General features: G+C 36.8%; 5 protein-coding genes and 2 non-coding genes across 12 annotated transcripts; 2 read left to right on the forward strand and 5 right to left on the reverse strand.

The window, feature by feature from the left end:
• LOC18773387 (THO complex subunit 4A) lies at positions 1445 to 5288 on the reverse strand. 2 transcript variants are annotated; one of them, XR_002272005.1, is made up of 6 exons: positions 4948 to 5288; positions 4711 to 4860; positions 4026 to 4094; positions 3745 to 3938; positions 1889 to 2524; positions 1445 to 1675 (listed from the first exon to the last, which is right to left on the reverse strand). XR_002272005.1 is itself a non-coding variant. In XM_007205704.2 (5 exons), exons 1-5 carry the CDS (start codon positions 5107 to 5109, stop codon positions 2341 to 2343), a joined length of 759 nt encoding a protein of 252 aa, XP_007205766.1. In that variant the 5' UTR covers positions 5110 to 5288; the 3' UTR covers positions 1445 to 2340. The 2 variants fall into 2 exon arrangements, 1 of the variants encoding a protein (XP_007205766.1); XM_007205704.2 differs by having other exon boundaries at positions 1445 to 2524.
• TRNAV-AAC lies at positions 5358 to 5431 on the forward strand. Its single transcript has one exon. It is a non-coding gene; the product is annotated as a tRNA-Val (tRNA).
• TRNAC-GCA lies at positions 7664 to 7735 on the reverse strand. The gene has a single exon. It is a non-coding gene; the product is annotated as a tRNA-Cys (tRNA).
• Positions 8365 to 11921, reverse strand: LOC18772070. Of its 5 annotated transcripts, none has more exons than XM_020565476.1 (4): positions 11271 to 11921; positions 10849 to 11133; positions 10140 to 10602; positions 8365 to 9947 (listed from the first exon to the last, which is right to left on the reverse strand). In XM_020565476.1, the coding sequence occupies exon 4, from the start codon at positions 8883 to 8885 to the stop codon at positions 8484 to 8486; it is 402 nt and encodes a 133-aa protein (XP_020421065.1). In that variant the 5' UTR covers positions 8886 to 9947; positions 10140 to 10602; positions 10849 to 11133; positions 11271 to 11921; the 3' UTR covers positions 8365 to 8483. The 5 variants fall into 5 exon arrangements, with proteins under 5 accessions (XP_020421065.1, XP_020421066.1, XP_020421063.1 ...); XM_020565477.1 differs by having other exon boundaries at positions 10140 to 10202; positions 10431 to 10602; positions 10849 to 11921; XM_020565474.1 differs by having other exon boundaries at positions 10140 to 10338; positions 10431 to 10602; positions 10849 to 11921.
• On the reverse strand, positions 12164 to 13014 carry LOC18774889 (probable histone H2B.1). The gene has a single exon (XM_007206028.2). It carries the CDS (start codon positions 12918 to 12920, stop codon positions 12474 to 12476), a length of 447 nt encoding a protein of 148 aa, XP_007206090.1. The 5' UTR covers positions 12921 to 13014; the 3' UTR covers positions 12164 to 12473.
• Positions 16751 to 21376, forward strand: LOC18773015 (putative pentatricopeptide repeat-containing protein At5g59900). The gene is made up of 2 exons (XM_020565478.1): positions 16751 to 20130; positions 20914 to 21376. The coding sequence occupies exon 1, from the start codon at positions 17330 to 17332 to the stop codon at positions 20066 to 20068; it is 2739 nt and encodes a 912-aa protein (XP_020421067.1). The 5' UTR covers positions 16751 to 17329; the 3' UTR covers positions 20069 to 20130; positions 20914 to 21376.
• On the reverse strand, positions 21069 to 23511 carry LOC18775245 (actin-depolymerizing factor 2). Its single transcript, XM_007206061.2, has 3 exons — positions 23343 to 23511; positions 21574 to 21839; positions 21069 to 21504 (listed from the first exon to the last, which is right to left on the reverse strand). The coding sequence occupies exons 1-3, from the start codon at positions 23343 to 23345 to the stop codon at positions 21354 to 21356; spliced, it is 420 nt and encodes a 139-aa protein (XP_007206123.1). The 5' UTR covers positions 23346 to 23511; the 3' UTR covers positions 21069 to 21353.

The following is a 26460-nucleotide window of genomic DNA, read 5'->3' on the forward strand; positions in this document are numbered from 1 at the left end:
AAAAATAATTTGCATTTAGTGGTTAACGTAAAATGGATTCAAAGTTTTAGTTATAATTTTGAAAAAAAAATCAATTTAATATTTTCACAATTTTCACCAATTTCAACATATCCAAAAACAATAGTTCGTTTCCACAACTTAGCCTCCACCTAATCAACCACCCCCACAACTTAGCCTCCACCATCATACAAGCGAGTCACTGGCGGATACAAGAATGTTTTAAGAGAGAGGCTTGGTGCTGGATATTGAAAACCACAGTTTAACCAAACCAAACCACTGGTATTTACACATACTAAATAAAATATTATTATAAGTAATATACTTATATAATATATTACTTTGAAAAGTGGGTATAGTCGTACGGCTGTACTCCCTTTTTAAAATATATATATATATATATATATATATAGAAGAGCGTCTATCGATTAAAGCCACGTGTCAAAAATTACATAATAACGACTATTGTATGTTAGCTTTTTAAAAAAAAACGTGAGACGTGTATAGAACACGAATATACTGTTGAAAATAGCGTACCAACATATATATATATATACATATTGAAAAGACTATAGCCGCTCGTTTATACTATTTATTAAAAACAATTTTTTCATTTTTTATTTTTTATTTTTTTAAAAACCAATAACGCTTCCCTGCTATTCTAACTTTTTTTAAAAAAATTATTAAAAAAATCATGTATAGCCGTACGGCTATACTATATTTTACACTGAAAATAGTATGGCCTTGCTGCGATACTATTTTTTAATATAGAAAAGAGAACCCCCAACCATTCGGGGCCACGTGTAAACACGTCTTTTTAAAAAAATTTAACACATGGAGTATAGCCGCGCGGCTGTACTCATTTTTAAAAAAAGGAAATAAAAAGGAACCTTTATCGATTATTAAGTCTCCAAAATGATAAGAGCTCTTTGATAGACCAAGAGTACAAGACTAGTTTTTAGGGGTAAAAGAGTGCAAGGCTAGTAATAGCAAGCTTGTGTCTTAAGGGCATTGGCCTCCCATGAAACACCAAACAGAAAAAAGTTCCTAAAAAGTGAGAACAAAATCGAGGATAAATTGTGTTTTTAAAAAAATATATATAGTAGATTCTTCTTTATCTGCGCTTCTCTTCCACTCACTTTTCGTAGGAACCCATTTTCAGTCAATTATCGAGATCGAAACGAATCAAACAGCAAAAGCAAGCAATACTGGTTGAATATCTATAATTCCCTGGTCAAAATTATCACATGATATGCGTGTCAAGCTACTAACTTAACAAAAACAAAACAAAGCAAAATTTAAGAATACTAATTTCAAAACTCACAAGGTTATTCCGGTCGCTAGGATGGGGGAAAATCAATGGTATTCTATATTGGACATGAACTCCAACCATGCAAAGATAGAACCTGATTCATGCTCCAATGATCAACGAAAAAGTGCTCGAGAAGAATTCAACCACTCATACCATTGCAATCTAGCCAACAGAGGGGTAATTCACAATCAAACAGCAACTCACTCACTCTTACCCAAAAATACATTCAGTATTAACAGTCACCCCGCTGTCTTTAGCGAATAGACCGTCAAAAAGCAGGCATATCTGGAACTCCCCCCAGGACTATGAAGCCCGAAGGCAACGCATATCTCTGAACATCATCAATGTGACTCCTGTTACCCGATTCTACATGTAGAACCAGTGGTTGTTTAGTCCACACAATTTCTCTAAACACATAATGTCAGGATCGATGCCCAATAAACATGGAAACTATCATTTTCTGGGGCAGGATATTAGAGAAAGCTACCATAAAATAGCTAACTCAACTGCACCAAACACAAAGGACAAAACTTAAATAGTTAACAAGACTTCAATGCCAAGGAAAACAGAGATATCTACCTCATGTGAAGTACGCCACTTTACATGCAGTAGAACCAAACACATTGCAGCAGTGTGGGATTTCTTTAAGGCTCAATCCTTTCACACCTTGCAGCCAGTTTTGTCTTTGCGTGTGGAGAAACAGAGAGATAAGCTTCCCAATTCCATACCCCAACTTGTTGAATGTATAAAAAGGGATTGAAGAAGCTAACGGTCCAAAAGTGGGAGTTCAGTTAAAGCACTGAAACTGTCCATTAACCCACATATTTCATACCCATGTTCAAATAAACATAATAAGATCCCAAACTCCATAAGCAAGATTCTATAAGTTCTTTCTACGCTTAATTTCTCTCTCTAGAAAGTAGGACTTCGATAGAAATACACAAAATAGATGAGGTTGTCAAATCACCAAGCCCCCTAATGGGCCACAGAAGATGTAATAAAGCCAACACTAAAACACAACTGCTTGCGTTTTACTCTTGCATTGCTTCTGCATGGTACTTCTCCAGCTCGGCATCAAGATCTTCAGCAGATACCTTTTCACCACCACGGCCTCTTCCACCTCCATTACCACTTCCACGTCCACGGCCCCCCCTTCTAGGACCACGGCCACCCCCGCCACGTATACGTCCAAATGCACCACCCCTACTCTGTCCACTGCTTAACAACCACAAAAAATACAAAATTTAGGACTCTGATTAATTAATATGTAGCACAGATTAGATAATGAGTATGCCACATCCAACAACAAAACAGGTTCAGTCTTCCTGACTGCTACATCTCATGCCTCATACGCATGCATGAGGCACAACAAAACATCAGCTATGTTTGCAGCAGTAACTGAATTATGAAGCAACACCAGTTTCAGCCTCGTACATGTACAAGTATCGACAAGTAAATGTAAGCCTTCATAGAGTTATGTAATGAGCACAGACAAACTTCCATGACTTTCAGCCCCCTCGATAATAATAATATTAAAATCTTATTGCTTCTAGCTTTGTCCACTATAATAAGAGACTACAAGCAAAAAGATAATCAAGACTGCGAGTCTAGGTTTTCCCATTACAATAAAAGCATAGAAACTCTAAGGTTGCTTCAGTATAGACCATAAGATAGCTCCTAATAGACCCAACCCAATCATGCAAGGTCCCAATAGGCCCAACATCATCCAGCATATGCCAAATCAATGCTTGGGCCTTAGTACTCTCGTATCCCTGTCAATTCTTGGCTAGAAAGATTAGTTATTACCAAAGGAAAAAAACCATTGTTGAAACTTTTGACACAAGCAAAGATGTAGAAAGTAAGCTGTTACGGAATCTTAATATCAGAAACAGGACTTGTCATTGTAAAAACCAAAGATATAATGCCTCAAATCAGAGGCATTCATCTCTGGATACAAGAGCTTCTCGTAGCAATCAAAATTTAAAGAACCCCTTAATCCATTCAGGCATTTAACAGAAAATTCATTGTCAGGTCACAGGTTATTTGACAACTACCATCCACGATATATATATATATATATATATATATGAATTCTTCTAGAGACATTATTTCACGCTCTAGAAAACATAGTAAAGTAGTCCACATAATGATTTGCAGATACAGTAGACTTGTGACCTTGTCACAACATTCCGCATAAATAAATAAATAAATATATATATATATGAATTCTTCTAGAGACATTATTTCACGCTCTAGAAAACATAGTAAAGTAGTCCACATAATGATTTGCAGACACAGTAGACTTGTGACATTGTCACAACATTCCGCATAAAAAACACATAACTCATAGAAATTCACAAGAAGGGGGAACATGGATAAGCACACAGACCATGGAAAGAAAATTCTAAACCAAAAAGTATGGTACAAAGACATACCCCCTAGGAACTCCATTCGAATTTCCAAAGTTGCCATTAGCAGCAGGGGGCAAAGTAGGAGGTCCGCCAGGTGTTGAAATGTTCGTTCCTACAATCTCTATCTTCATTGGTTTCCCATCAAGCTGAACATTGTTGTATCTTTTAACCGCGGCAACAGCATCTGGTCGTCGTGAGAAGACTACTTCTGCCGTTCCCTAAGAAAAATAATTTTTGTTCTAAACTACAGCAGAACACAAAGAATTCTCCAGAAGGACCAATTTATGCAAAACTTGACAAGATACCTTCGATCTCCCACTTCGGTCATAATGTACTCCATATCGCTTCAGGTCACCAACCTCTGAAAACAGTTCCTGCACATAGTGAGTTGACTTTAGAAAATTCGAAAATGTAAAATGCAATATTTCTGAACTGCTCATATTTCCCAAAAAGTCCAGGGCCAATTAAAAAAAATTACTCATACTCTAATTGAATCAATTAAATTTGTAAACAAAAACCCAATCAAATTACAATATAAGATTAAATAAAAACATCTCAATACAACAGAACAAAAAGGAACTAATGTAATAGTGAAAAAAAAAATTTCACTTTGGATATATGTATTCAAAGGAAAGATTTGGGTTTGCCTTCTTAGTTCAAATTGTTTGCCTCAATTGTTGAACGAAGGCATAAAAAGGGAGTTTCAAGTTTGTTGCAAGTATTTGATTTGGTTAGCATAAAAGATTTAATGTTTATAAAGTCTGATGAAAAATTTAAAACAAGAATCCAAATCCAAACCCTTAGTTTCAAAAGCAATCCACAGACTACGAAAAAAAGAAACCCAATTGTGCTAAATCACAAATCATCGAAAGAAATCACCTTGTTAGAAAACAGATCCAGCTATAAATAAGAATTGTGAGATAGCTAAATTACAGAAGCTTCAAAAGTACAAAGCTTCAAGTTATTTCAATATAGAAAAGAGAAAATTACCTTAATGTCCTCGTTGGAAACGCCATAATCGAGATTGGAGATGTAGAGCTTGGTTCCAGTTTCAATGGCCGAGGCTCTTCCAGCTTGAGCCGGGAACGCCGCCGCCCCCTGATCCGTATACAGGTCGTGTTGCCACGCGGTCTCCGGCGCCTAAATCCCCAAAATTTATTATTAGTTTAATTCAACTTCAACTTGAGAAGATAGATCAGAGCCAAAGCCAGAGAGATTTGCTTCTACCTTGGCCGCCGCATACGGCGTCGTACGATTGGCGGCACGATTGGGCAACCGGCGGGCGGGTCCGGGTCCTGAGGCCCGGCCACGGCCTCGAGCGTTGCCCGATCCGGATTTCTTGCTGGTCTTGATGAGGTCGTCGAGGGACATGTTTAGAGGGTCCTGCATCTTGTTTGACTAGAGAGAGAAACGAAACCCTAGGAGAGAGAAAGAGGGTTAGGGTTTTCTAGCGGAGGTGGAGAGAAATGTTGAAAGTTTAGAAGTTTCAAAGGGTAGGGTACGCGAGTGAGAGAGAGAGACCAAAGGCGATGAGAGAAGTAAGAGAGAGAAAACAGTGTTTGGAGGCTGTGCGGTTTATATTGGGGGTGTTTTAAATTAAATATTTTATTAATTAAAACGCACAAATGGGGCATCCAGGTGTCGTGGTGTAGTTGGTTATCACGTCAGTCTAACACACTGAAGGTCTCCGGTTCGAGTCCGGGCGACGCCATCTGTTTTTAAGTTTTCTTTTTCTTTTCTCAAATTTTCCACTATTCATCTGTGTTACAGTTTTTTATGTACCTCAACTACTTGCTTGGTTTTGTCTTCTTCACTCTTTGGCTTTTAGGTTACAATTGTTTTCCAAAACGAATAAAAATATACTCCAAAAAGCTGCATTAGAAATTGAATATAGATCCTCTCTTTCAATATTGCTTATATATTTTATAAAAAATTAAATATAGATTTGGTTTGACGAGAAAATATAAAAGCACTTTCAAATAACCAAAAACATTTATAACTCCGTTCTTCAATATAAAAATTTATAAGTTATGTTAAAGCATTCCCAAACCACAATTAGTTTAAAGTTAGACATGAGAAAACTTTTCATCCAACCTTTATATACATTTTATTAGAACAAGTTAAAATTGTAAGCCACATATACCTTGTGGCCTATAAGCATTAAAATAGTAATAATAAAAAAATTAACGTTGAGATTAATCTTCAATTTGATGAAATGGTAAATTGAGACATGCATTAAAACTCCATGTCGTGCTCTCACTCAAAGGCGGACCCATTTCTTAAAAAACTTCAAACAACACTCAACTTTTGTATTTTCTAGTTTTACCCCCTCAGCAACATTAAATGTCCACTTCTAACTTGCTCTTCCCTTTTCTCTTCTTTCTCTTTCCCTCCCACCAACAAATGAAATAATTTTCTTTTTCAATGAGAAGCACATCACTTCTCTCAACGCCCTGAAGCTTTTCTTCCTTCTTTCTTCTCTCTCTTTCCCCTTCTGTTTTTCTCCTTGCCCTCTATATCTAAAGACCATGAAACTCTAAGACGACAAAAACTCTTCCGAAGTAAGTTGTGTGTTGTATTTTTGGCCCACACAGAGAAAAAAATTATGGATATGCTTTTGCTCTCACTTGATCTTTTATACATCGTGTTCATGTGCTCAATGGCACCATACATTTACTTGGTTGAGATTCATTATTATAACAAAATACGGTATTTTAGGACATTTTTTTGTTGTTGTTGAAATAGTACAATGTCATTTAACTATTCAAGGTTACAGACTCAATGGGACAAACGTTGCCTCATCAAAATTTTGCCTAAAAAAATCTAGTGAGAAAAACCTTAGACGAAAGAAAAAAAGTATCGCACACGCCATAAAAGGCTACAAACTAAAAACTAAAAACTAAAAACTAAACCAAAATATGAGCATAAATTTGAAGAGACACTTCGTTATTTTGGGACATTTTGTTAAGACTAGCACTCTTCTTTCCATATATACCAGAGTGGAAAATCAGTCTCAAAAAGAGCAAAACAAGACAAAGTCAACTCTCTGAGCTAACTATACAGTCGCATTGTCAAGATCCAAAGGGAAATTGGCAAAAAGGGAAAGAAGGAAAAGTTTTAAAGCAGGGCAACTGGGTCATTCCACTGTGCCGCAGGGGAGAAAAGAGGGGACCAAGAGCAGTCAAACGGGGGCAAGTTTGTCACTTCAATGTGCTTATGAACAATGTCTAGTTGGATTGAGCCTTAGTATATATAAATTTTAATCTTGTTAATTTCCTCCAATATTTTATCTATAAAATTCGAGCAAACATGAATTGCATTCTTAATGAAATGCGTTAAATATGTACTCATAATACTACTGGACTATGGTTTACTAAGAAATTGTTTGTGATTGCTTTTTTAAAATGTGAATATTTCTTTGTTTTTGTTTTTTCGTAAAGAAATGTTTAAAATGTGTTTAGATAATCAAAAGAGTTTCTGACATCAATTGACCCCAAAAAAAAAAAATTGTAAAAGTCCTACGCAAGTATTCCAATAGTTTGGAATTAGACATGGTGATAATTTTTCATCCGACCTTTATATAGTTGATTGACATAAGATATTCCTTTATCGGATAAATATAATCATTAGGTAGACTGTATTTCACAAGATAAGTATTGGCTGCACATTTTTTGTGACATAAGTCCATCATTCATAAAATAAGAAACTCATCCTGCAAGTGCATTTCTGATGCTTTGGGCAAATAGTTGAAATATAAATATATCATAAATAAAATAAAAGGAATTCACTTGCTTATGTTTTATTCAACAAATCCACTTCTCATTAATAAGTGAAATGATTTTATCCGAGGACATGCGTCAAGCTGATTGAGTTGATATGACATAGGAAAGGATTGGAACAAAAACAAAAAATCATCAATTGTAAAAAATAATACAAATATATAAGGGCCCAACCGGGTTCGAACCGGTGACCTCTTGATCTGCAGTCAAATGCTCTACCACTGAGCTATGGACCCATTTGCTTGTTAACTTTCCTGCCGCCAGATATTTATTCAAGATTTATTTTCTTTTTTGGGTGTATATTAGCCCTTTAATTGGGCCTGAATAGTTTTACTTATTATTAGACCTACCCATAGTGACACAGAAAAATAAGCGTATCCTGTTTTGGTTTTCTGCAGCTATGGTTGGCATTTTTTTTGAAATTTTTTTACTGTTTTTTAAATTCCTGTTTTTTGTTTTTTATGTTTTTGGTCATTCGCTAGGGAGGGAGAGAAGAGTAATAGTATTATATTATGTTACCTCAAGATTGTCTTCTACCTATGTGAATCATACCTGCATGCACTTGTCGGGGGAGAGGTAGAGTTTAGCCCACTTTTCTAATATGATGCCAACCCATGTGCATTTTTAAATTCCAGTTAATTATGGTTAGATTCTAAAATATCCATTTAGAAACTGATGATGTTTCCATTGTTTGCGTAATATTACATACATGACATGGTCTTTCAACCTTACCAAAAACTGCGGATTAATTAGCTAGTGAGAGCTACCAGTGGCCAAATCTTAGGAAGCTACCAGAAACATTCAAACATTCAACACAGCCAAAACAAATCAAAATAAAGAAGGGATGCCTAATATTTTACTAAAATTCGCCATAAACTTAACAAGTTAACCATGGATATAATCTGAAATGTAATCCAAGAAAATAAAGAAGTAAAACCATTGAGCTATTGAAGCATCTAAAAAAGAATTACATGGAACTTTATATTAGTTTCTAGAGAACAACATCAAGCCATCATCAACCTCTCTGCGTCTCTCTGTCCCCTCCCACAAGGCCAAGGACCGCACCACAAAAGCCGAACCCGCCACAATCAAAGCAGCAAACACCGTAGGCACAAAGAAATCCAAGTTGGACCTCCGAACCATGTTAGTCGGGAAGCACATTGCCTCTCTTGGATAATCCAAGGGTATTCTAACAAACCCCTCTCCAGCACAAGACTTGGAGAAGGGCGAGGAGGGAGATATGGCCGTGACGAATGCAATCTCAGGAGAGAAAGAAGCCACGGCCACTGTCACCGTCAGAAAAAGAGTCCAGGTGGCCGCATAGAGAAAAACCGGCCACCTGGACGTGAGGGCTCGGAGAAGTGAGTGGAAGAACGGGAGAGACATGTCACGAAGTTGTGGAGGTTTGTGGAGGAAGGTGGGTTCAGTGTGTTAACAACATTTATGGGACGGAAGATAAGGGGGTGGAAGCACGTTGAGTGTTGCTGATCATTTTCAATTTTTCATGGTTTTTTATTGTTATTACAAAATTGTCCCTTGGTTGTTGGTTCAGTTGCATCGTTCGCGCCTTAGAGGCTCTCACGATTTTCTTCTGTAATAATTAATTAAACTTTCATCCACCACAGAAAAAGGTCAATTAATGAATATTCAAATTTATTTGATGAACCAGTCCAAGTTCCACTGTCAAGTCTAGGATGGAGAAACTCAGGTAGTGTAGGAGGTGAAGATGAATTCTGAAAACCAAATCATGGAATGTGGCTGTAGTTGGCAATCCAATGGATCTTCAAAGGTAATTATATGTAGAGAGAAGTTCATCTCTTTGAGACCAAGAAATAGTGGAAAACCAAAAGGCATGTAAAGCAAAGCTGAGGCACGCAAATTGGTCTCTTAGCAAGAAATATTGGAAAACAATCGACCACTATTTTCAGTTGTTGGTTACAAACCAAGATTCCAAATAAGCTTGGTTATAGCCTACGAACAATTACATACTACTTTCAACTTGCCAAGCCTATAACTGCTGCATCAGGAAGGTGACCCCCGGGAACTTCTGGGACCGTGCATATATCATATCGCTGCTCAGGATGTGATGCCATTACCATCAAACCCATGTTGCAGCAATGGAAGTGAACTCAGATGCAGCCAGGAAGATGTCCTTGCAGTTATGTGAACTATAAATTGGTCATCTGTGGAATGTCCAAGCTCACCGTTCTTGGCAAGTAGCAACTTGCATGATCACATGTAACAAGACACCAGAATGGCTGTCTGCACCCTCCTGCAAACTGTCCACAATTATTAAGTAGATCTCCTTCTCTAGTCTCCAGACCATTTTATTTTTCTCAGTTTGTGAAAATCTGACTCAAATGAATATAAGAGGTGAAGAATGAGGGAGCATTCAACATGGCCACTTTAGCTTCACACTCCACTGTTGTGCATGTTAAACACCTCAACCTGAAATATTTCATTTAAAACTTTAGAAACCAGTAGAAAAGGACATGTTTATCCTTTCTGATATCAGACAAGGTTACCATGAACAAATTTCAAGACTTTGAATCCCAAGTTTTCCACCAAGTTTGAATGAGAGAGAGAGAGAGAGGTTTGTACAAAACTTATGATTACACGTGAAGGGAAGGATGAATTTACCTTAACAAGGCAAACTCCACGAGTAGTCCTTGTACTCATCATGGCCTTAATATGATCATTACCCTGAAAAAATATTTGTATTCTTTCATCATAGTCAATACCAAACACCGTCCACGAGCAAATCAGAGGTTCAGCCATCCATTTTAGCACATTCGCAAGTTTTGACCAGCATATTTGTAGATTCAACAATTAACAAATCCTGCATGATTCCAACTTTATTTACTCCAATAAGCATTGCAGTGCCAAAATCCAAGTTAAGTCAACAAGCCTAAATCTCCCATCTTGAAATACCTTCACTTTGCACATGTAAAGCTGGGGAGCTTTTTGTTTTTCGTTACTGGGACCAATGTGCGCCATTTGTTGTAATGACCTTAATAATAAGGGTGCCAATCCTTCTGAGGATGAGCAGGTTTACCCAAGTCAAATGATCTGAAGAGAATTCCCTAACAAGGTGCCGATCCTCCTGTTATAATGTAAAGCCTCATCAATATTTGTCACTCAGATTTATTCAGTCAATGGGCAAAGGGTTAAAAATTACAAAATAAGAAGCAAAAACCAATAGCAATGAGAATGTCAGATAAAGAGGACCAATATATGCAGATTAACATGCATGATCATAAGAATCTCCTTACATTGAAGATTGATAAAAACAACTAAATGATTCTGTGACAGAAAATGGAAATAGCTAAGTAGGTTTAAGGGACTTCACCCTGCAATTTCAGTAGTTCTAGTATTTGAGGACCAACCAGACTGAGCAGTAGGGCTTCCAGTGAAAGAGTTCAAAGTCATTACAGACCAGATTATAAATCTTGGGAACAAGTCTAACTGTTTTGGCGTTGAATGCCAACAAAAAATACCACAAAGAAACTTTCAAGAACAGAGACAACTTGAAGGTCCAAGACATGCTCCAGGCAGAAAGTTAGTTCTACTGTCCCTGGCCTTTTTCTTTTTGGCAATGGGTGGCATCCTTCCCCCTCTCATATAATGCCCCTCCCTGTCGCAGTCCATACTCAAATGGAATGCATACCACAAGATTAACAGACCATTAGACTATTTTCTACAACTATAACATACATAACTAAGTTGGAAACTTAACAAAACAACAGTCTGTGCCAGGATGAAATACTTTACCAAATTGCTCAGTCAACAGCTTGAAATACGGGAATTTGAGTTAGAGAACAGTAAGATGTGAGGTTTCCTTCTAGTTTTCCCACCATCAGCTTGTAGGTCCATTGACACCATCCTCTTCATTCCAACAATGTGCCCAAATATTAAAGAGAATGGATAAATTAGTCTTTTACTCTTTGGCTTCAGCCAAAGAACATAACAGAGGCAAATGAAAAAACACCATACAAGAAACCAAATAACGGTAGCGAATACACAGGAGATGACCATTGCTGCCATCGTTCCAGTAATCAGGACCAGAATAACAACAATGGCATGCTTATACTGAAGGTCTTGATGCTATTAGGTAGCATAAACTAATAATACACTACCAAACAACGCTGCTGCTCAAAATTAGTCATGAGGTGATGCAGCATTGAAAGAGAGACCCTATAAGAGTTTCCCAACTCTTAGCTAAACCCTGTAAGTTAATATGTGAACACACAAGGATTAAAGTACTTTTGGAACAATTTTGATGAACCAAACTCTCCACATTCAGCTATAAGAGCATTGTCAGGAAAAATATGAACATGAAAGTGATATTTGCACAACACTTTCCACAGGCAGGCTCAGCAACCAACAAAACATGTCAATGCACTCCCTGCAAAAGGACATACTCTTATGGTAAATTACACTCACAAATAAAAGAAGTGAATCATGTTACGACAGCAAGGGAATCGCTTTGGATCTCAGTATCCCATTGCAAAAATTGAAGTGTTTTTGCAGTTATGTCATTGCAAAAATATGGATACTAGCATGCGTTGGACATATAAAACCATTAACTACAGCAAACAAAAGACCCAGACTTAAACAATCAAAAGGACCAAACCCCAACATCAGAATCATAGAAAACAGAAACAGGTATGAATTTGGGTAAAATTCATAGTGAATAAAAATATTACAGTCCCATATCACACATACAAACATTCACATCAGAGTACAGCACAATCTAATGTCGGATTTTCATATTACGAATACAAATTAAAGAAGAATACTCGCAAATTTAAATAAAGATAGGCAATTGGGAAAAACGAACTTCCATTAGAAATTTAGACTACGACAGAACAATCAGTACTTACTTACATGAAAAGCATCAAAACCCACAAACCCTAACCCTAATTTCTTCACACCCCCATCCCTAAACCCAAAACACATAAACAATCCAACTCTTCAAGAGCTAGTAAACTTGGTAACCGCCTTGGTCCCCTCAGAAACAGCGTGCTTGGCGAGCTCACCAGGAAGCACAAGTCTCACAGCTGTCTGGATCTCCCGAGAAGTAATCGTGGGCTTCTTGTTGTACCTTGCAAGCCTGGAAGACTCCTGAGCGAGCTTCTCGAAGATATCATTGATGAAGCTGTTCATGATGCCCATGGCCTTGCTGGAGATCCCGATATCAGGGTGGACCTGCTTCAGCACCTTAAAGATGTAGATCTTGTAGGTCTCTACGCTCTTCTTCGATCTCTTCTTCTTCTTATCTCCGGCGGCAGCTCCGGCTTCCTTCGGGAGCTTCTTGCCGGCCTTGGGCTTCTTCTCAGCTGGGGCTTTCTCAGCCACCGTAGACTTCTTCTCCTCAGCTGGCTTTTTCTCGGCGGGCTTCTTCTCGGCTTTGGGCGCCATCGGAAATTTTCTCTTTTTCTCCGGGAAGGAAATGTAAACTTTGACAAGAGGATATTGCGAGGACTTGCAAATTGTGAGATGAGGAGGAAGGGGTCAGGGCCTGATATTTATAGTAGGTCGTTTCTTCGTCTTTTTGTTGGAAAGGTGCGGATCGGTGACGTGGTGAGCACCGGCCGTTGGATTTTGTGGAGTAAAATTGGAGATCGACGGCTTCAATCGATGCGTAAAGTACCGGTTTGCTTGTTTATTGGGGTGTGCACGTGGTGTGTTTTGCTTGGTTTAAATGAGAAGGTGCGGATCGATGAGCTGGAGGGAAATGTTCTTATTGTTCGCCTGGTAAAATCGTTTTATGTGATAATGTTTTCATACATATATATTTCAATTACCATTATGTGCGTCCACAAATGACCCAAGAATAATAATAATAAGTTACAAACAAAAAAAGAAATCCAAATTAAAAGACCTGTTTTAACAAATTGTACATAGTTTAATAAGTGGAACAAATCATGGGCGGAATTACCAATAAGGCTACATTGGGCAGCTTTTTTAATCTATTGTAGCCCATGTTGTTTTTGAAGGAAAACAAAATTAAACCTATATAGCCCATTAACTTGCCGTTTTCACTTGTGGTTGGGGCCCTTGTTTTGTGGTCTTCTTGGCGATTTTCCTATTATTTCTATAAAGACATCTTTTCATATAAAAATGAAAAAATTACAACACATTAATAGGGAAATATTATTCTTCCAAAGTCTGTTTTGTGGTTTTCTTGGAGGTTTCCCCATTGTTCTTATGTTAACCTTTTTGTTGCATTTAATCTATATTTGTTTTATGTTAAATTTATTGGAAATTAGTTTATAAGGCTATGATCTAGCGTGGTTTATATGATTTAATGTATACTTTTATTTCTAGAAAAAAATATAGAAATTGTAAGTTAAAAAATATAATTAGATTTTCATGCAAGGTCGTTTGGTGAATAGGGTTATGTAGTTAGACAAGATTTCTAATCCTAATAATATGTTTGGTTGCCTAAAAACAATTATATATAATCCTACTAGGCCAAATGTGGTAGGATCCAATATATTGGAATTGGATTGGATTATATATAATCCTACTAAGTTCATAATAGCACATTTTAATTCATTCAACCCCTTAATGATGTGTGTTCTATCAAACACATCATTAGATTAGCGTTATCATTTTTAATCCAACATAATCCAATTCTTTTTCATAATCCAATATCATTCACCAAAACATAACCTCAATCTCTTGTTTTTGTGAATTGAGCATTTTGTCGTAGTTAAGACAAAGGTGTTCCATCGCATGCTCCTAACTTATAATCATCAGAAATAAAGTAGCCGGTGTTTGTTTGTTAATTTATTTTATTTCTCTTGATAAGGTAGGCTTCATTTGATTTACAAGGGAAATGTTAAAAAAATAACCATTCAAGTATTGTTGGGCACGAAATCGGTTGTGCCATTTTCAAACCGAGTAGACTCCAATTTGACACTTGTTTTTATGTTTACATTAAAAAAGTGTAATCCAAGTGTAGACATGGAATTTTTGGTGAATTAAATCCCACTAAGTAAGAAAATAATTAGGATTTGGTGAATTAAATTGTGGGCCCCATAATTCGCCCATGTGGCGTGTGACTCATCAAAATCGGATTAGTTGTCAAAAAGTGACACGTGGCGACATCCGACGGAGTGAATCAAACAGTTCAAAGTGAAGACAAAATTAAAGGAAAGAATCTTTTGTGATTGACTTTAATTTAAATCAAATATTAATCAAGTTAATCAATCACAGATAATTTGGTTAAATTGCCAAATTATTGGAATTGATTTTAAAATCAAATCAGAATTCCACAAAGGAAGGTTTTAAAGAGGAAAAGTTATTTAGAAGAGCCACAAAGCACCCTACTTTGGAAGAGCCACAAAGCACCCTACTCAGAAGAAACAGAAAACTCTCTGCATTCTTCACCCTACTTTGGAAGAGCCACAAAGCACAACAAATACGTGCCGGTTCCTTCACCATAGAAAAATCCCAAACACCAAACAAGCTTCGTGCTACCCGTTTGATCAAGATCAAGTCTCCACGACCCTTGTATCAAACATAAATTTTCTTTAAAAACTTTGGAGATCGAATCAGAAGATTCAATACAGAGATTGTAACCTTGAATTTCATTAATACAATATTATTTTATACACGTGTTCTTGTCTCATTTGTCGAAGGAAATTCGTGTTTACACCAAGGTTACAAAATGAGAATACTCATGGGTATCATGTATATGTGTATGAGTCTTTAAGTACCGAGATAGTCTTTGTGCGCTACATATGTGGCTCACTCTCTCCCTTTCAATTGGAATCTTGTACAATCAAAGATTCTATCACGCATTGCAATCAATTAGAATGGTAGATGTAATGTTGGCTTTTACATGAGCTTGAAATCATTGAGGTTGTTAAGTTAATGATTTTCCCTTCGCAAGATTATAAGTAAGAAATATTTAGTACTTTTTTTTTTTTTTTCAAATTTCAAGTATACAATTGATGTGTTTAACTTCACATTAATATTAGATTTGAAAATGTGCATAAGTGTCGGAAAAAGGAAAGACCAAAAAAAAAAAAAAGTGTGTATTGTAATTGTGCTAAATAACCAAAAAACCTAGGAGAAGGAAAAGAATAATTGACTTGGGCCTAAAACACAAAGCCACCCAATAGTAATTTGGGTTCATTTGGCTTCTCTCTCATTTTAGCTCCACCAAAACTAAATCACATCGCTTAACAATTGACTAGCTTGTTACATTCAATAAGTAATTGTTATGTTAAACAATCGATACGTAAATTCCTTTTGGTACGTTCACTAAGTAATTGTCATGTTATAAATGAGTTGGTATTACAATGTTACATTCAAAAAAAAAATTTTCATATTATGTGCTGAATGAGTTGGTATTACAAGAGCTAGGCATTAAGAAAGAGTATATATACTGATTGGTAATTTATAATTAAAAAGCTTATGCTTTCTTTTTTATAAGTTAAAAATAGTGACTAAATAAGTTAAGAAATAAATCAAGCTTTATCTCTTTTTGATTATTCTGAGTTTGCAATCTTAGTTAGAATGCCTATGACAGAGTTTCTTCGATCCTGCGTTATCGTTAATGGAGGCATATAAGATTGTCTTACTTTTGATGTTAGACCACTTCGTTATTGCAATGACCCTTTGTGGCTAGTTTGTATTGATCATTTGTGGCTTGTTGATAAGGAGTCTCTCCTATAATATCGAGGTTCCTAACTTGGGCCAAGACCAAGACGTGCCCTGGACTGTGAGGTTGGGTTGATCTTTCAAGCTAACATGCACACTTCAAGCAACTATAAGAATAGGGGTAAACTGGCTGGACACCAGTCGAACCCGCTTCGATGACTAAGTTATAGTGGTTTTATAGTAAAGAGATGGATAGAAAGTTTCTGGAAAATATTTATTATCTTTGTCTCAATGCAAATGAAGAGTATCTATAGAGGGAAAATGAGAGATCATATCTCCTTAAATCTTGCCAAAAATGAGATCTTCAACCATTTTCAATGATGGGGTTGGATAATGGTTATGAGCATTAGTCACTATGTTGATTATCAAGGATCAAGTAGCAAGGCGACACCTAGTTTGGATGTGAAGCGGATTAAATGATCCATTTTAGTCACCATGTCGGTATTAGGTGTGTGAAGTGACATGGTCTGATAGGGATCTGGTTGTATTATAATACTAGCACTTCTGCCCTTCTAGTCACAAGACATCAGAGTGGACTCGGGGCGATCAATTTGGTCGCACCAAAACTCTAGGGCGCACGATGTCTCCTAATAAGCCTGACTGGAAGAACTACTAGAAATACACAGGGTGGTCAACCTGGTCAGGTCGATAGGTGAATGACCTAGCATTTCTTGGCCACCTGGTACTTTCTGATAGGCTTGACTATATGACCCATTAACATGGATAGTGATTTTTTTGACTGAATACAATTCTAGAATTTCTAAAAAAAAATAAAATAAACCAATTATTGTTTGTGGTAAAAATAAAAAATAATAAATAAAATTCCAATATATTTCCTTGGCAAAAATTAATTCCCTCTTCTCTTCCTCTCCCTCCATAATCAGCAGCATCCATAATCCAACAAGCATACACAATCCACAGCCACCTTCACTCTCGACATCGATAAAAAACCGACCAATTACCCAGTCTCCCAATCCCCAACAAAATTCAAACCAATCCAATGAATTTTGTTGATGCTAAGAACAACCCAACAAATCAAACAAAAGCTACTCAGAGCCCAATTGACTGACGACTGTGTATGAGTTGAGTACATCTTCAACCTCAGATGGCTCAAATCTAAACCCGAAAGTAAACACTTTCATTTCAAACCCAAAATGAAGATCACTCGCCCTCATCGTCCTCTCACCAACTCTATCATTCACTCAAAACCCAGAAATATCTGCTCCTCTTCCAAACCCACCTCCCAAGATAATGACGAAAATGACGACTCCCACTTCGTTTCGAGCCTAAGCGACGTCGTTCGAGGAAAGCAGAGCTGGAAAGTCGCCTTCAACGACCCCTTCATTTCAATCGCATTGAAGTCCCATCACGTTGAGAAGGTTCTGATCCAGAATGTAAGGAATCCCAGGTTAGCCTTGCGGTTTTTCAATTTCTTGGGCCTGCACAAAAGCTTCAATCACTCTACGGCGTCGTTTTGCATTTTGATTCATGCCCTGGTTCAGTCCAATCTCTTTTGGCCTGCCTCCTCGCTTTTACAGACCCTCTTGCTACGTGGGTTGAACCCAAATGAGGTTTTTCAGTCTTTGTTGAATTGTTATAGGAAACTGAACTGCTCGTCGAGTTTGGGTTTTGATTTGTTGGTTCAAAATTATGTGCAAAATAAGAGAGTGTTGGATGGTGTTGTGGTTGTGAGGCTCATGAGGGAGTGTGAAATTTTGGCTGAGGTTAGAACCTTGAATGCCCTCTTAAATGGGTTGGTGAGAATTAGGCATTTCAATATGGTTCTGCAACTTTTTGATGAGTTTGTCAATGTAAGTCTTCGGCCTGATGCTTATATGTACACGGCTGTGGTTAGGAGCTTGTGTGAATTGAAAGATGTACACAAGGCTAAAGAAGTGATTCATTACGCGGAATCAAATAAGTGTGAGTTGAGTGTTGTTACATATAATGTGTTGATTCATGGACTCTGCAAGTGCCAGAGGGCTAGGGAGGCTGTAGAGATCAAGAATTTATTGGGGCAAAAGGGATTGAAAGCAGACATGGTGACGTATTGTACATTGGTGCTTGGGTTGTGCAAAGTGCAAGAATTTGAGGTTGGTGTGGAGCTAATGAATGAAATGATTGAGCTGGGGTTTGTTCCGAGTGAAGCGGCTCTTTCGGGTCTCATGGAGGGACTGAGGAGGAAAGGGAAGATTGAAGATGCTTTTGATTTAGTGAATAGAATGGGAGAAGTTGGGGTGGTGCCTAATTTGTTTGCTTATAATTCATTGATCAATTCTTTGTGTAAGGATGGGAAACTGGAGGAAGCAGAATTACTTTTTGATAACATGGGCAAGAAGGGTATGTTTCCCAATGATGTAACATATTCTATTTTGATTGATTCGTTCTGCCGAAGGGGAATGTTGGATGTTGCACTTTGTTATTTTGGTAAAATGACCAATGCTGGGATTAGAGTAACTGTGTATCCCTACAATTCTTTGATAAGCGGGCAATGCAAGTTTGGAAAATTGAGTGTGGCAGAAAACCTCTTCAGTGAGATGATGAATAAAGGAGTGGCTCCAACCGTTGTAACCTATACATCATTGATAAATGGATACTGCAAAGAAGAAGAAATGCACAAGGCATTTAGGCTGTATCATGAAATGATGGCAAAAGGCATCACACCAAACACTTATACCTTCACTGTAATCATTTCAGGTCTTTGTCGTGCAAATATGATGGGTGAAGCAACTAAGTTCTTTGATGAAATGGTGGAAAGGGGCATTTTGCCAAATGAGGTCACTTATAATCTTATGATTGATGGTCACTGCCGAGAAGGCAACATGGTTAGAGCCTTTGAATTGTTTGATGAAATGGTCAAAAAGGGGCTTGTACCAGACACATATACATATAGACCTCTAATAAGTGGTCTTTGTTCAACAGGTAGAGTGTCTGAAGCCAAAAAGTTTGTAGATGACCTTCACAAAGAGAATTATAAGTTAAATGAGATGTGCTATAGTGCACTACTACATGGTTATTGCAAGGAAGGAAGATTGCATGATGCATTAGGTGCTTGTCGTGAGATGATTGAAAGAGGAGTAGACATGGATCTTGTGTGTTATGCGGTACTTATTTGTGGAGCTTTAAAGCAACAGGATACTGGAAGATTATTTGGTCTCTTTAACGAGATGCATAATCAGGGACTGAGGCCTGATAATGTAATATATACAAGTATGATTGATGTATATGGGAAAACAGGAAAACTTGACAAGGCATTTGGAGTTTGGGATATAATGGTTGGTGAAGGATGCTTACCTAATGTTGTGACATACACTGCCTTGGTATATGGGTTATGTAAGGCAGGTTATATGGATAAAGCAGAGCTTCTTTGTAAGGATATGCTCTTCGCTGATACCCTTCCTAATCATGTTACATATGGTTGTTTCTTAGATCACCTTAGCAAAGAAGGAAGCATGGAAAAAGCTATACAGCTGCATAATGCCATGCTTGCGCGGTTGTCGGCAAACACTGTCACATACAATATACTTATCAGGGGTTTTTGCAAAATGGGTAAGTTTCAGGAAGCTTCAGACCTCCTTGTTGAGATGACAGCCAATGGTGTTTACCCAGATTGTATCACCTATTCAACATTTATCTTTGAGCATTGTAGGAGCGGCAATTTGCTAGAAGCTATTAAATTGTGGGATGTCATGCTAGATAGGGGTCTGAAGCCTGATATTCTAGCATATAACTTTTTGATATATGGTTGTTGTGTCACTGGAGAACTAGCCAAGGCTTTTGAGTTGCGTGATGACATGATGAAAAGAGGGTTGAAGCCAGATCGAGTTACATATAACACACTCATCCGTGGAACTTGCAACGCACTCATCCATGGAACTTCCCTGACAGGTTGAGTTCTGTCCATCAGCTGCTAGAAATGCTGGAAGAGTCTTCCATATGTCCCATATGGAACCAGGCATGTGTTCTGTTACCTTCAAATACTGACATTTTTTTAGCTTAGTTATACTTCTGACATTGACAAGATGACCTGGAATTCTTTTATGTACATTATTCCAACCCTATATGTTAAGGTAGAAGATGTAAGAGAGAGACAATGTAATGTATCAACAAGCGGATGAGCAACATAGAGCTGAGAGAAACTTTGAATTGATTGTTTGTCAGCAACATGAAATAAATCCATAAAACTTGGGTCTTCCCTTAGGGATGAAAGTTATTGTTGTCATTCTTTATACAGAAAGAAACCTCCAACAAGTTTCGTTGCTTAGGCAGTCGAGAAAAGGAGAATCAAGTCTAACTCAGTTGCACATATTTTTCCTCATGCCTTGTGAGTTTATGATCTTTTATTTTGTTGTACAATGACGAGAAGCTCAGAAACAAAACAATTGCACTGAATGGATCTGGCCTTTCCCAAACTAAAGGTATCAGCAGCCACCTGAGAGTCGATAATCTGATGGACAATATAAATGTATTCGGTGTTTTTCTTTTCTGTTTGCGTATAAACAGGGAGTGTGGTGAGTGTTCTTCTTTAGCGACATTATTTTTTCTAGCACTTTGGGCCGTGACTTTCATCTCAGAGGTTAGACTCAAACTGGTGTTTTTTAGGTATTGAGTTTGAAATTTGATAGTCACAAGTAGAAGCCACAAAATTCTAAATGGTGCATTCGCCATTGGCACCAATTATGATTACAAAATAATGCATTGCGAGGCAACTAAACAATGCTTTGTTTGGGCTTGGCAGGGCATGTTCCATTAATCCTCTCGCTATGAATGACAGAGACCGAATTGGCGCTACAGGCACACACGAATGAGCAAGAACCAGTTTCAGAACCAATTATAACAGCATACAGCTGTTTTCTGCATGGTTAAAAATAGTAAAACACTTTTCTGCAGTTGAAAAAACAAATCCGGTGTTTCTACCTTCAGGAGATGATATAACTTAGCATCCAGATATAACTATTAGGAGAAACTCAGACACTCATTGCATATGTTCTGCCATCTTCCTATATAAACTGAGTTCACAGAATTTGTTCTCGACGAAGGTAAGACTGTAAGGTAAAACTTGAACAACAAACCAAGTATTATAATTCAGTCAGGTTCACAGCACCACAAACTATTAACATTTCACTTAAAAGTAAAACAGAGGTTGAGAAAAATCGCCATAAATAAACGCCAGACTTCTTAGCTGGCACGACTTTTGATAACATCAAGACCAATCTCAGTCGGATCAGTAGCCTGCAGCTCTACTTGTATACCATCCAGTTCTCTCTTGAACCTGTCCTTGGAGCTTGCATAAATCATCTTGCTTCTCACCCTTGATGTATCAGGAGACCTATGAACGGCAACGAACATAAGCAAAAATGACGAGAAAACGAGAGGTTTTTTTAGCTTATAATATTACCATGCAATGAAGAAAATCCTGCTTTTCTGACAATTCTCCTCAGTCACAAAGTCAAAATCATAGACAGCATATCTGCATTCATCAGCGGGAAGGCTTGCAGTAAAGTTTTCATAGCTTTCAGCTGGCTCGCCAAGTTTCTCCACAATCACCTGCTTTTGCTCCTCCTCAATCTTGAATACTATGAAGCGGTACGTTCTTTTAGCCTTCAATTCCAGAAACTTCAGCTTGCAGTCATCATCCACAGCAAATCCCGACGCTGCATTAGCCTGATCAGAGAACGAAACACAAAATAGATGTTATTCTCATGCATCCACCCAAAGAATAATACCATGCAACTAGGGAAGCCAACTTCTTTCCCAAAACCAAGACACTTTCATTTCTAAACACTAAACATATATTAATTCTCCAGCTCATCCAAAACAGAATCATAGAAATTGCCAAGAAAACAATTAACAATATCTTACAATGTTAAACCAAAGTTATCAAGTCATGACACCAGATATTACAATGTCAAGGTGTCATTCCCCGAAATTTAAATCCCACAAAGTTTTCTACTCACAACAGGAAAACAGCTAGTATGCAGTGATCATTATAAAATCACTGATGCAGATCCTAAAAAGACTATTCCAGAGATTTGATTCTTTTTGGGTTTGGTCTGCCCATTAGACATACTGGACTTGAAAATAATTTTAAAGTCTGTAGCCTCCTTCCTCTCTTTCTCTCCCTCGACTGTTTCTCTCGAGTAGTAACTAATGATACAGGGCTCATCTTGAAGCCCTTGACTCTGAGCCTGCATGATGCAGGATAGCCTAGAGCTCAGGCATCTAAACTACACAGGAATATACCAGAAATGTGAAACTGAGACCTAAGCACGACCCAAGTTTCATCACGAGCAATGAACAAAAAAGGAATAAGGTTACTTGAGGCAGGTTTCCTCTTTGGTTTAGCTTCAACCCAGGATTACAGACTCTCCATGACGCACCCAAGTTTTACCCTGTCCTGCACCAGGGTGCACAGATATAATAAGCTTTGCTGCCCCAATCCCAATTTCTAGACCAGGGCAAGTAAGCGCACTTGTGCTATGCTAGCAATATTAAGATCAACCACAATTCAGAATTGCAACATGCATAAGGGATCAAATTGGTTTGCTCAAACGAAAGTGTCGATGAGTGCTGCCAGATGAGCAACCTAGAATTTAGTTCTGATCAGCTAGTTGACATAATTGCAATAGTGAGCAATTGAACCCCAACTACAGGTCAAATAAAAGAATACAGAAAGCGAGTAAATGTCAGTCAAACAATGTATCTAAGAATTGACACCAACAGCGCAATGCAACTATGCACATACTTCACAATCAACATGACAATTTTGAACTCAAACACACGTGCGCCACCAACATCAACACTTTCAGAACCGACATCAAAATGCCAAATATAAAAGAAACCCAGAATCCCACCAAAATGAACATAAAACATATACCCAAAAATCAAAAATAAAAGATTAGTACAACACTTCGGTTTTAAGCAAATATCATCATCTACTGGCAAACTAAATTATATAAAAATTAAAACAAAACCCAAATTCAGATCCATAACAATTCGATTTTCAGAAGTGCATATAAAACCCATCACAGATCAGAGACAAGAGATAGAGATCATAACCCAAATTACTTTAACCAGCCAAAAAGATAAGATAAGCGATAAAAAATTACAAAATTAAAACCAATGTGTAGGGAAAGGGAAATGGGAGAGACCGAGAGAGAAACTGACCATGGCGGTTGCAGAAAATCTAGGCCAAAACGAAAAATGAGCTGAAAATCTGTGACTCTCAGAGACAATGAAGGACTCTCTGCTCCTTTTCTACGTTGCTCTGTGCTTTGAGCTTGTGCTATGGAGACGGTGGCTGTGGCTTCTTCACCCACCTCCACTCCTCTAAATATCATCATGGAGGTCATGTCATGCGTGACAACGGGGAGAAGAGAAAGTAGGTCTCTCCAACCATGGCGCGACGCGTGGAGGATATTGGAAAAGACGATTATGCCCTGCGTGTCACGTTGCGGGTCGCGACTTGCCACCCATCCGGGAGTCGGTAATCGAGCCAATGACCCGCCCGTGATATTTAAATTGGAAAATCCAGCCCCATTTGTTCTTGCCGGACCCAAAAAGAAGTTTATTGAATGATACTTTACCTTTTTTGGGGGTAATTATTGGAATCAGCAAATAAATTATTCTAAATTGATAATAATCTTTTCTTTTAAAAGTAACGATAAAATTATTCTTCTAAATAATGCACAAGCACATGCTCATACAAATTGGTGTCTCCTCTCCATGGCCATCCAAAGTAATGCAAATGTTAGAACACGATCAACAAGAAGTTTTTCGGGCCTAATATTAGGGTGGCAATTTTTGACACAACATAACTATTTTACTAACTTAGTTTTGCCACGATAAACATATTCAATTAATATTTTATGAAGGATATAATTCTTTTTTTATTGGAAAAAATACTAGTAAATCAAGAGCTAATTGATTTTTTTTTTCTTTCTAATAGTATGTATGGAATGAGCAATTTATAATATACTTTCTTTATGATTTTGTAAATATTTATAATTTACAGAATTTTTATTATCTATATATATAAAGTAAAAGGCATAGAATGGTAAAACATTCAAAATACCAAGAAATGCCATTGGTTAATGCAAATATTAAGAATTAAAATTATTAATTAAATGAGGATAATATGGTAAATTCATATTTTTTATATTTAAAAAATTAAAATTAAAAGAAAAATAATATAATAGATCCTATTTTTATGGAACACATCTACTCATTATCTTTTTTAATTCTAAAATAAATTTAAAATTTAAAATAAAAAGTCTCTCGCAGAGTATAAGTGTGTGCGAAGAGGCTCGTATATATAATGTATAAGTAAGTTGATTTGTTTGGGAATAAAGTAAATTTAGTATTAACTTTTTGCTCGATTGACACGTGGATTAACCCGAACACAATATGATTATAAATGAGTAGAGTTTTGATTGACTAATTTTCAAAGTGAAAACAAATGACATGACACCAACACAACCACAAACCATAATTGGCACCAACCTAGATCAACATTTTAAAAATGGGCCTCGTGTATATTCATGAAAATAAAAATTCAAATTATTTGTGATTTCTTAGAGTTTTTTTTTCCTTGTTTGTGTGTGCTTTAAGTTCAAAGCGCTTTTTGTTGAGTTTGTGCAAATGATTCAAACAATGATATTTTCTATGTAAACCGATCAACCGAAATGCTTAGAGGAGGTTGGCGAAGATGTTGTCAAGCTAATCAACACTACGACCGACCAACCGTTTCATGTCACAAGCACTTTCTTGTTTTGTTTCCTCTGTGAATTTGATTCCTATTTGGATTATAACTCTGCCCATATAACCATAAGTCTTATATATTATAAATAGGACTTTTAGGGAGCCTTATTCGTGATCATTTGTGAACCCTAATTACATGCGAGCGTGAAGTAAACACTCATGTGCTTGTAATTGTTTATCGTGTGCTTGTAATTGTTTATCATTCTTCTTATGACATGTTTACTTATCATGAATGAGCATTGGATTAATTCCAATTCATGTTTGTCTTGTGTTTACTAACACATGAGTATTAGAATGATTCTAATTCATGACTTCCCTTATATTTACTAACACATAGAGCACAAACAATTATGCAAGTTTCATGTTTTTTTTTTTTTAATCAAATACAATCAAAATCACGAATATAATAAACTATGGGGGAGTAGTTGATCTATTTCACACTTCTTGATTTCTCTATCTAAATTTCCCGATTCATGACTTCCCCCAATCCTGATAAATAGTGGACATAACTCATATTGAATAAACCTTGTAAATTATTGTGTCGTGTGTGGTTAGTTTTGTTTTCTGTTGATTGATCTTGTTTATATTACTTTTATAGGATATAAAATGCTCAATTTCCTAACATTTTGTCCATATAAAATTATTCGGTTTTTGGGTGACATGGTATGTTTGAAAATTGGTGGGTTGGAAACTTTGTTGGCATTAGATAATACTTATTTTCTTTATCTTAAATTATTTTAAATGGAACTTTGTTTTCTTTTCATGTTAAATTATTTTAAATAGAACTTTGTTTTCTTTTCATGTTAAATAATAGGGAAGTTGAAGCGGTTGCCTCATTGGACTCATTTTAGGGCTAACGCTCATTTTGAATTCTAATTCAAACCTCGATAAATTTAAACTATAATTGTCACATATTTCAAGGAAAATTTAAACTTAAGGCGATCATCTCATTGGACTCACTTAAAAGTATAGCAATTTAAGTTGTGTTTCAAGGTAAGAAATGTTAAATAACAATTTGTAAGTTTTGGTCTTGTGCCATGCAAAACATACCATGAAAGGATTAACCATTTATAGGAGTATGATTAATTTATCGATTTGAAAAGTTTCTTCGATCATGTAAACTATTATAATTCTAATTAGTTATATCTATATCGAAAACGTTAAGAGTTAATGGTTGAAGATAATTTTCATCATTCTTTATTATCGAATTATTGACACATGTTATGTTATCAAATAAATTACTGTTTCATAACCTCTAGAACAAATTTCACCTCCCAAAAATTTGAAAGTACTATATAGAAACTTCAGCGGGAAATTGGAAAAAGAAAAAGAAATTGGCAGTGATGCTTAATATGTGTCACCTTTCAATCAAAAAAACCAAAAACGGAAAACAGGAAAGACAAAATGTGAACCCTCTCCCATTGGTCAATTATTCACTACACGGATCGCAGTCAAATGTGTCTCAACCGTCGATAAGATGGCCATCGAACGGCCACCGTGCACTCACAAGCTCCCCAAGCCTTCC

This window comes from Prunus persica, chromosome G6 (assembly GCF_000346465.2).
Source record: "Prunus persica cultivar Lovell chromosome G6, Prunus_persica_NCBIv2, whole genome shotgun sequence".
Lineage (NCBI taxonomy): Eukaryota > Viridiplantae > Streptophyta > Magnoliopsida > Rosales > Rosaceae > Prunus > Prunus persica.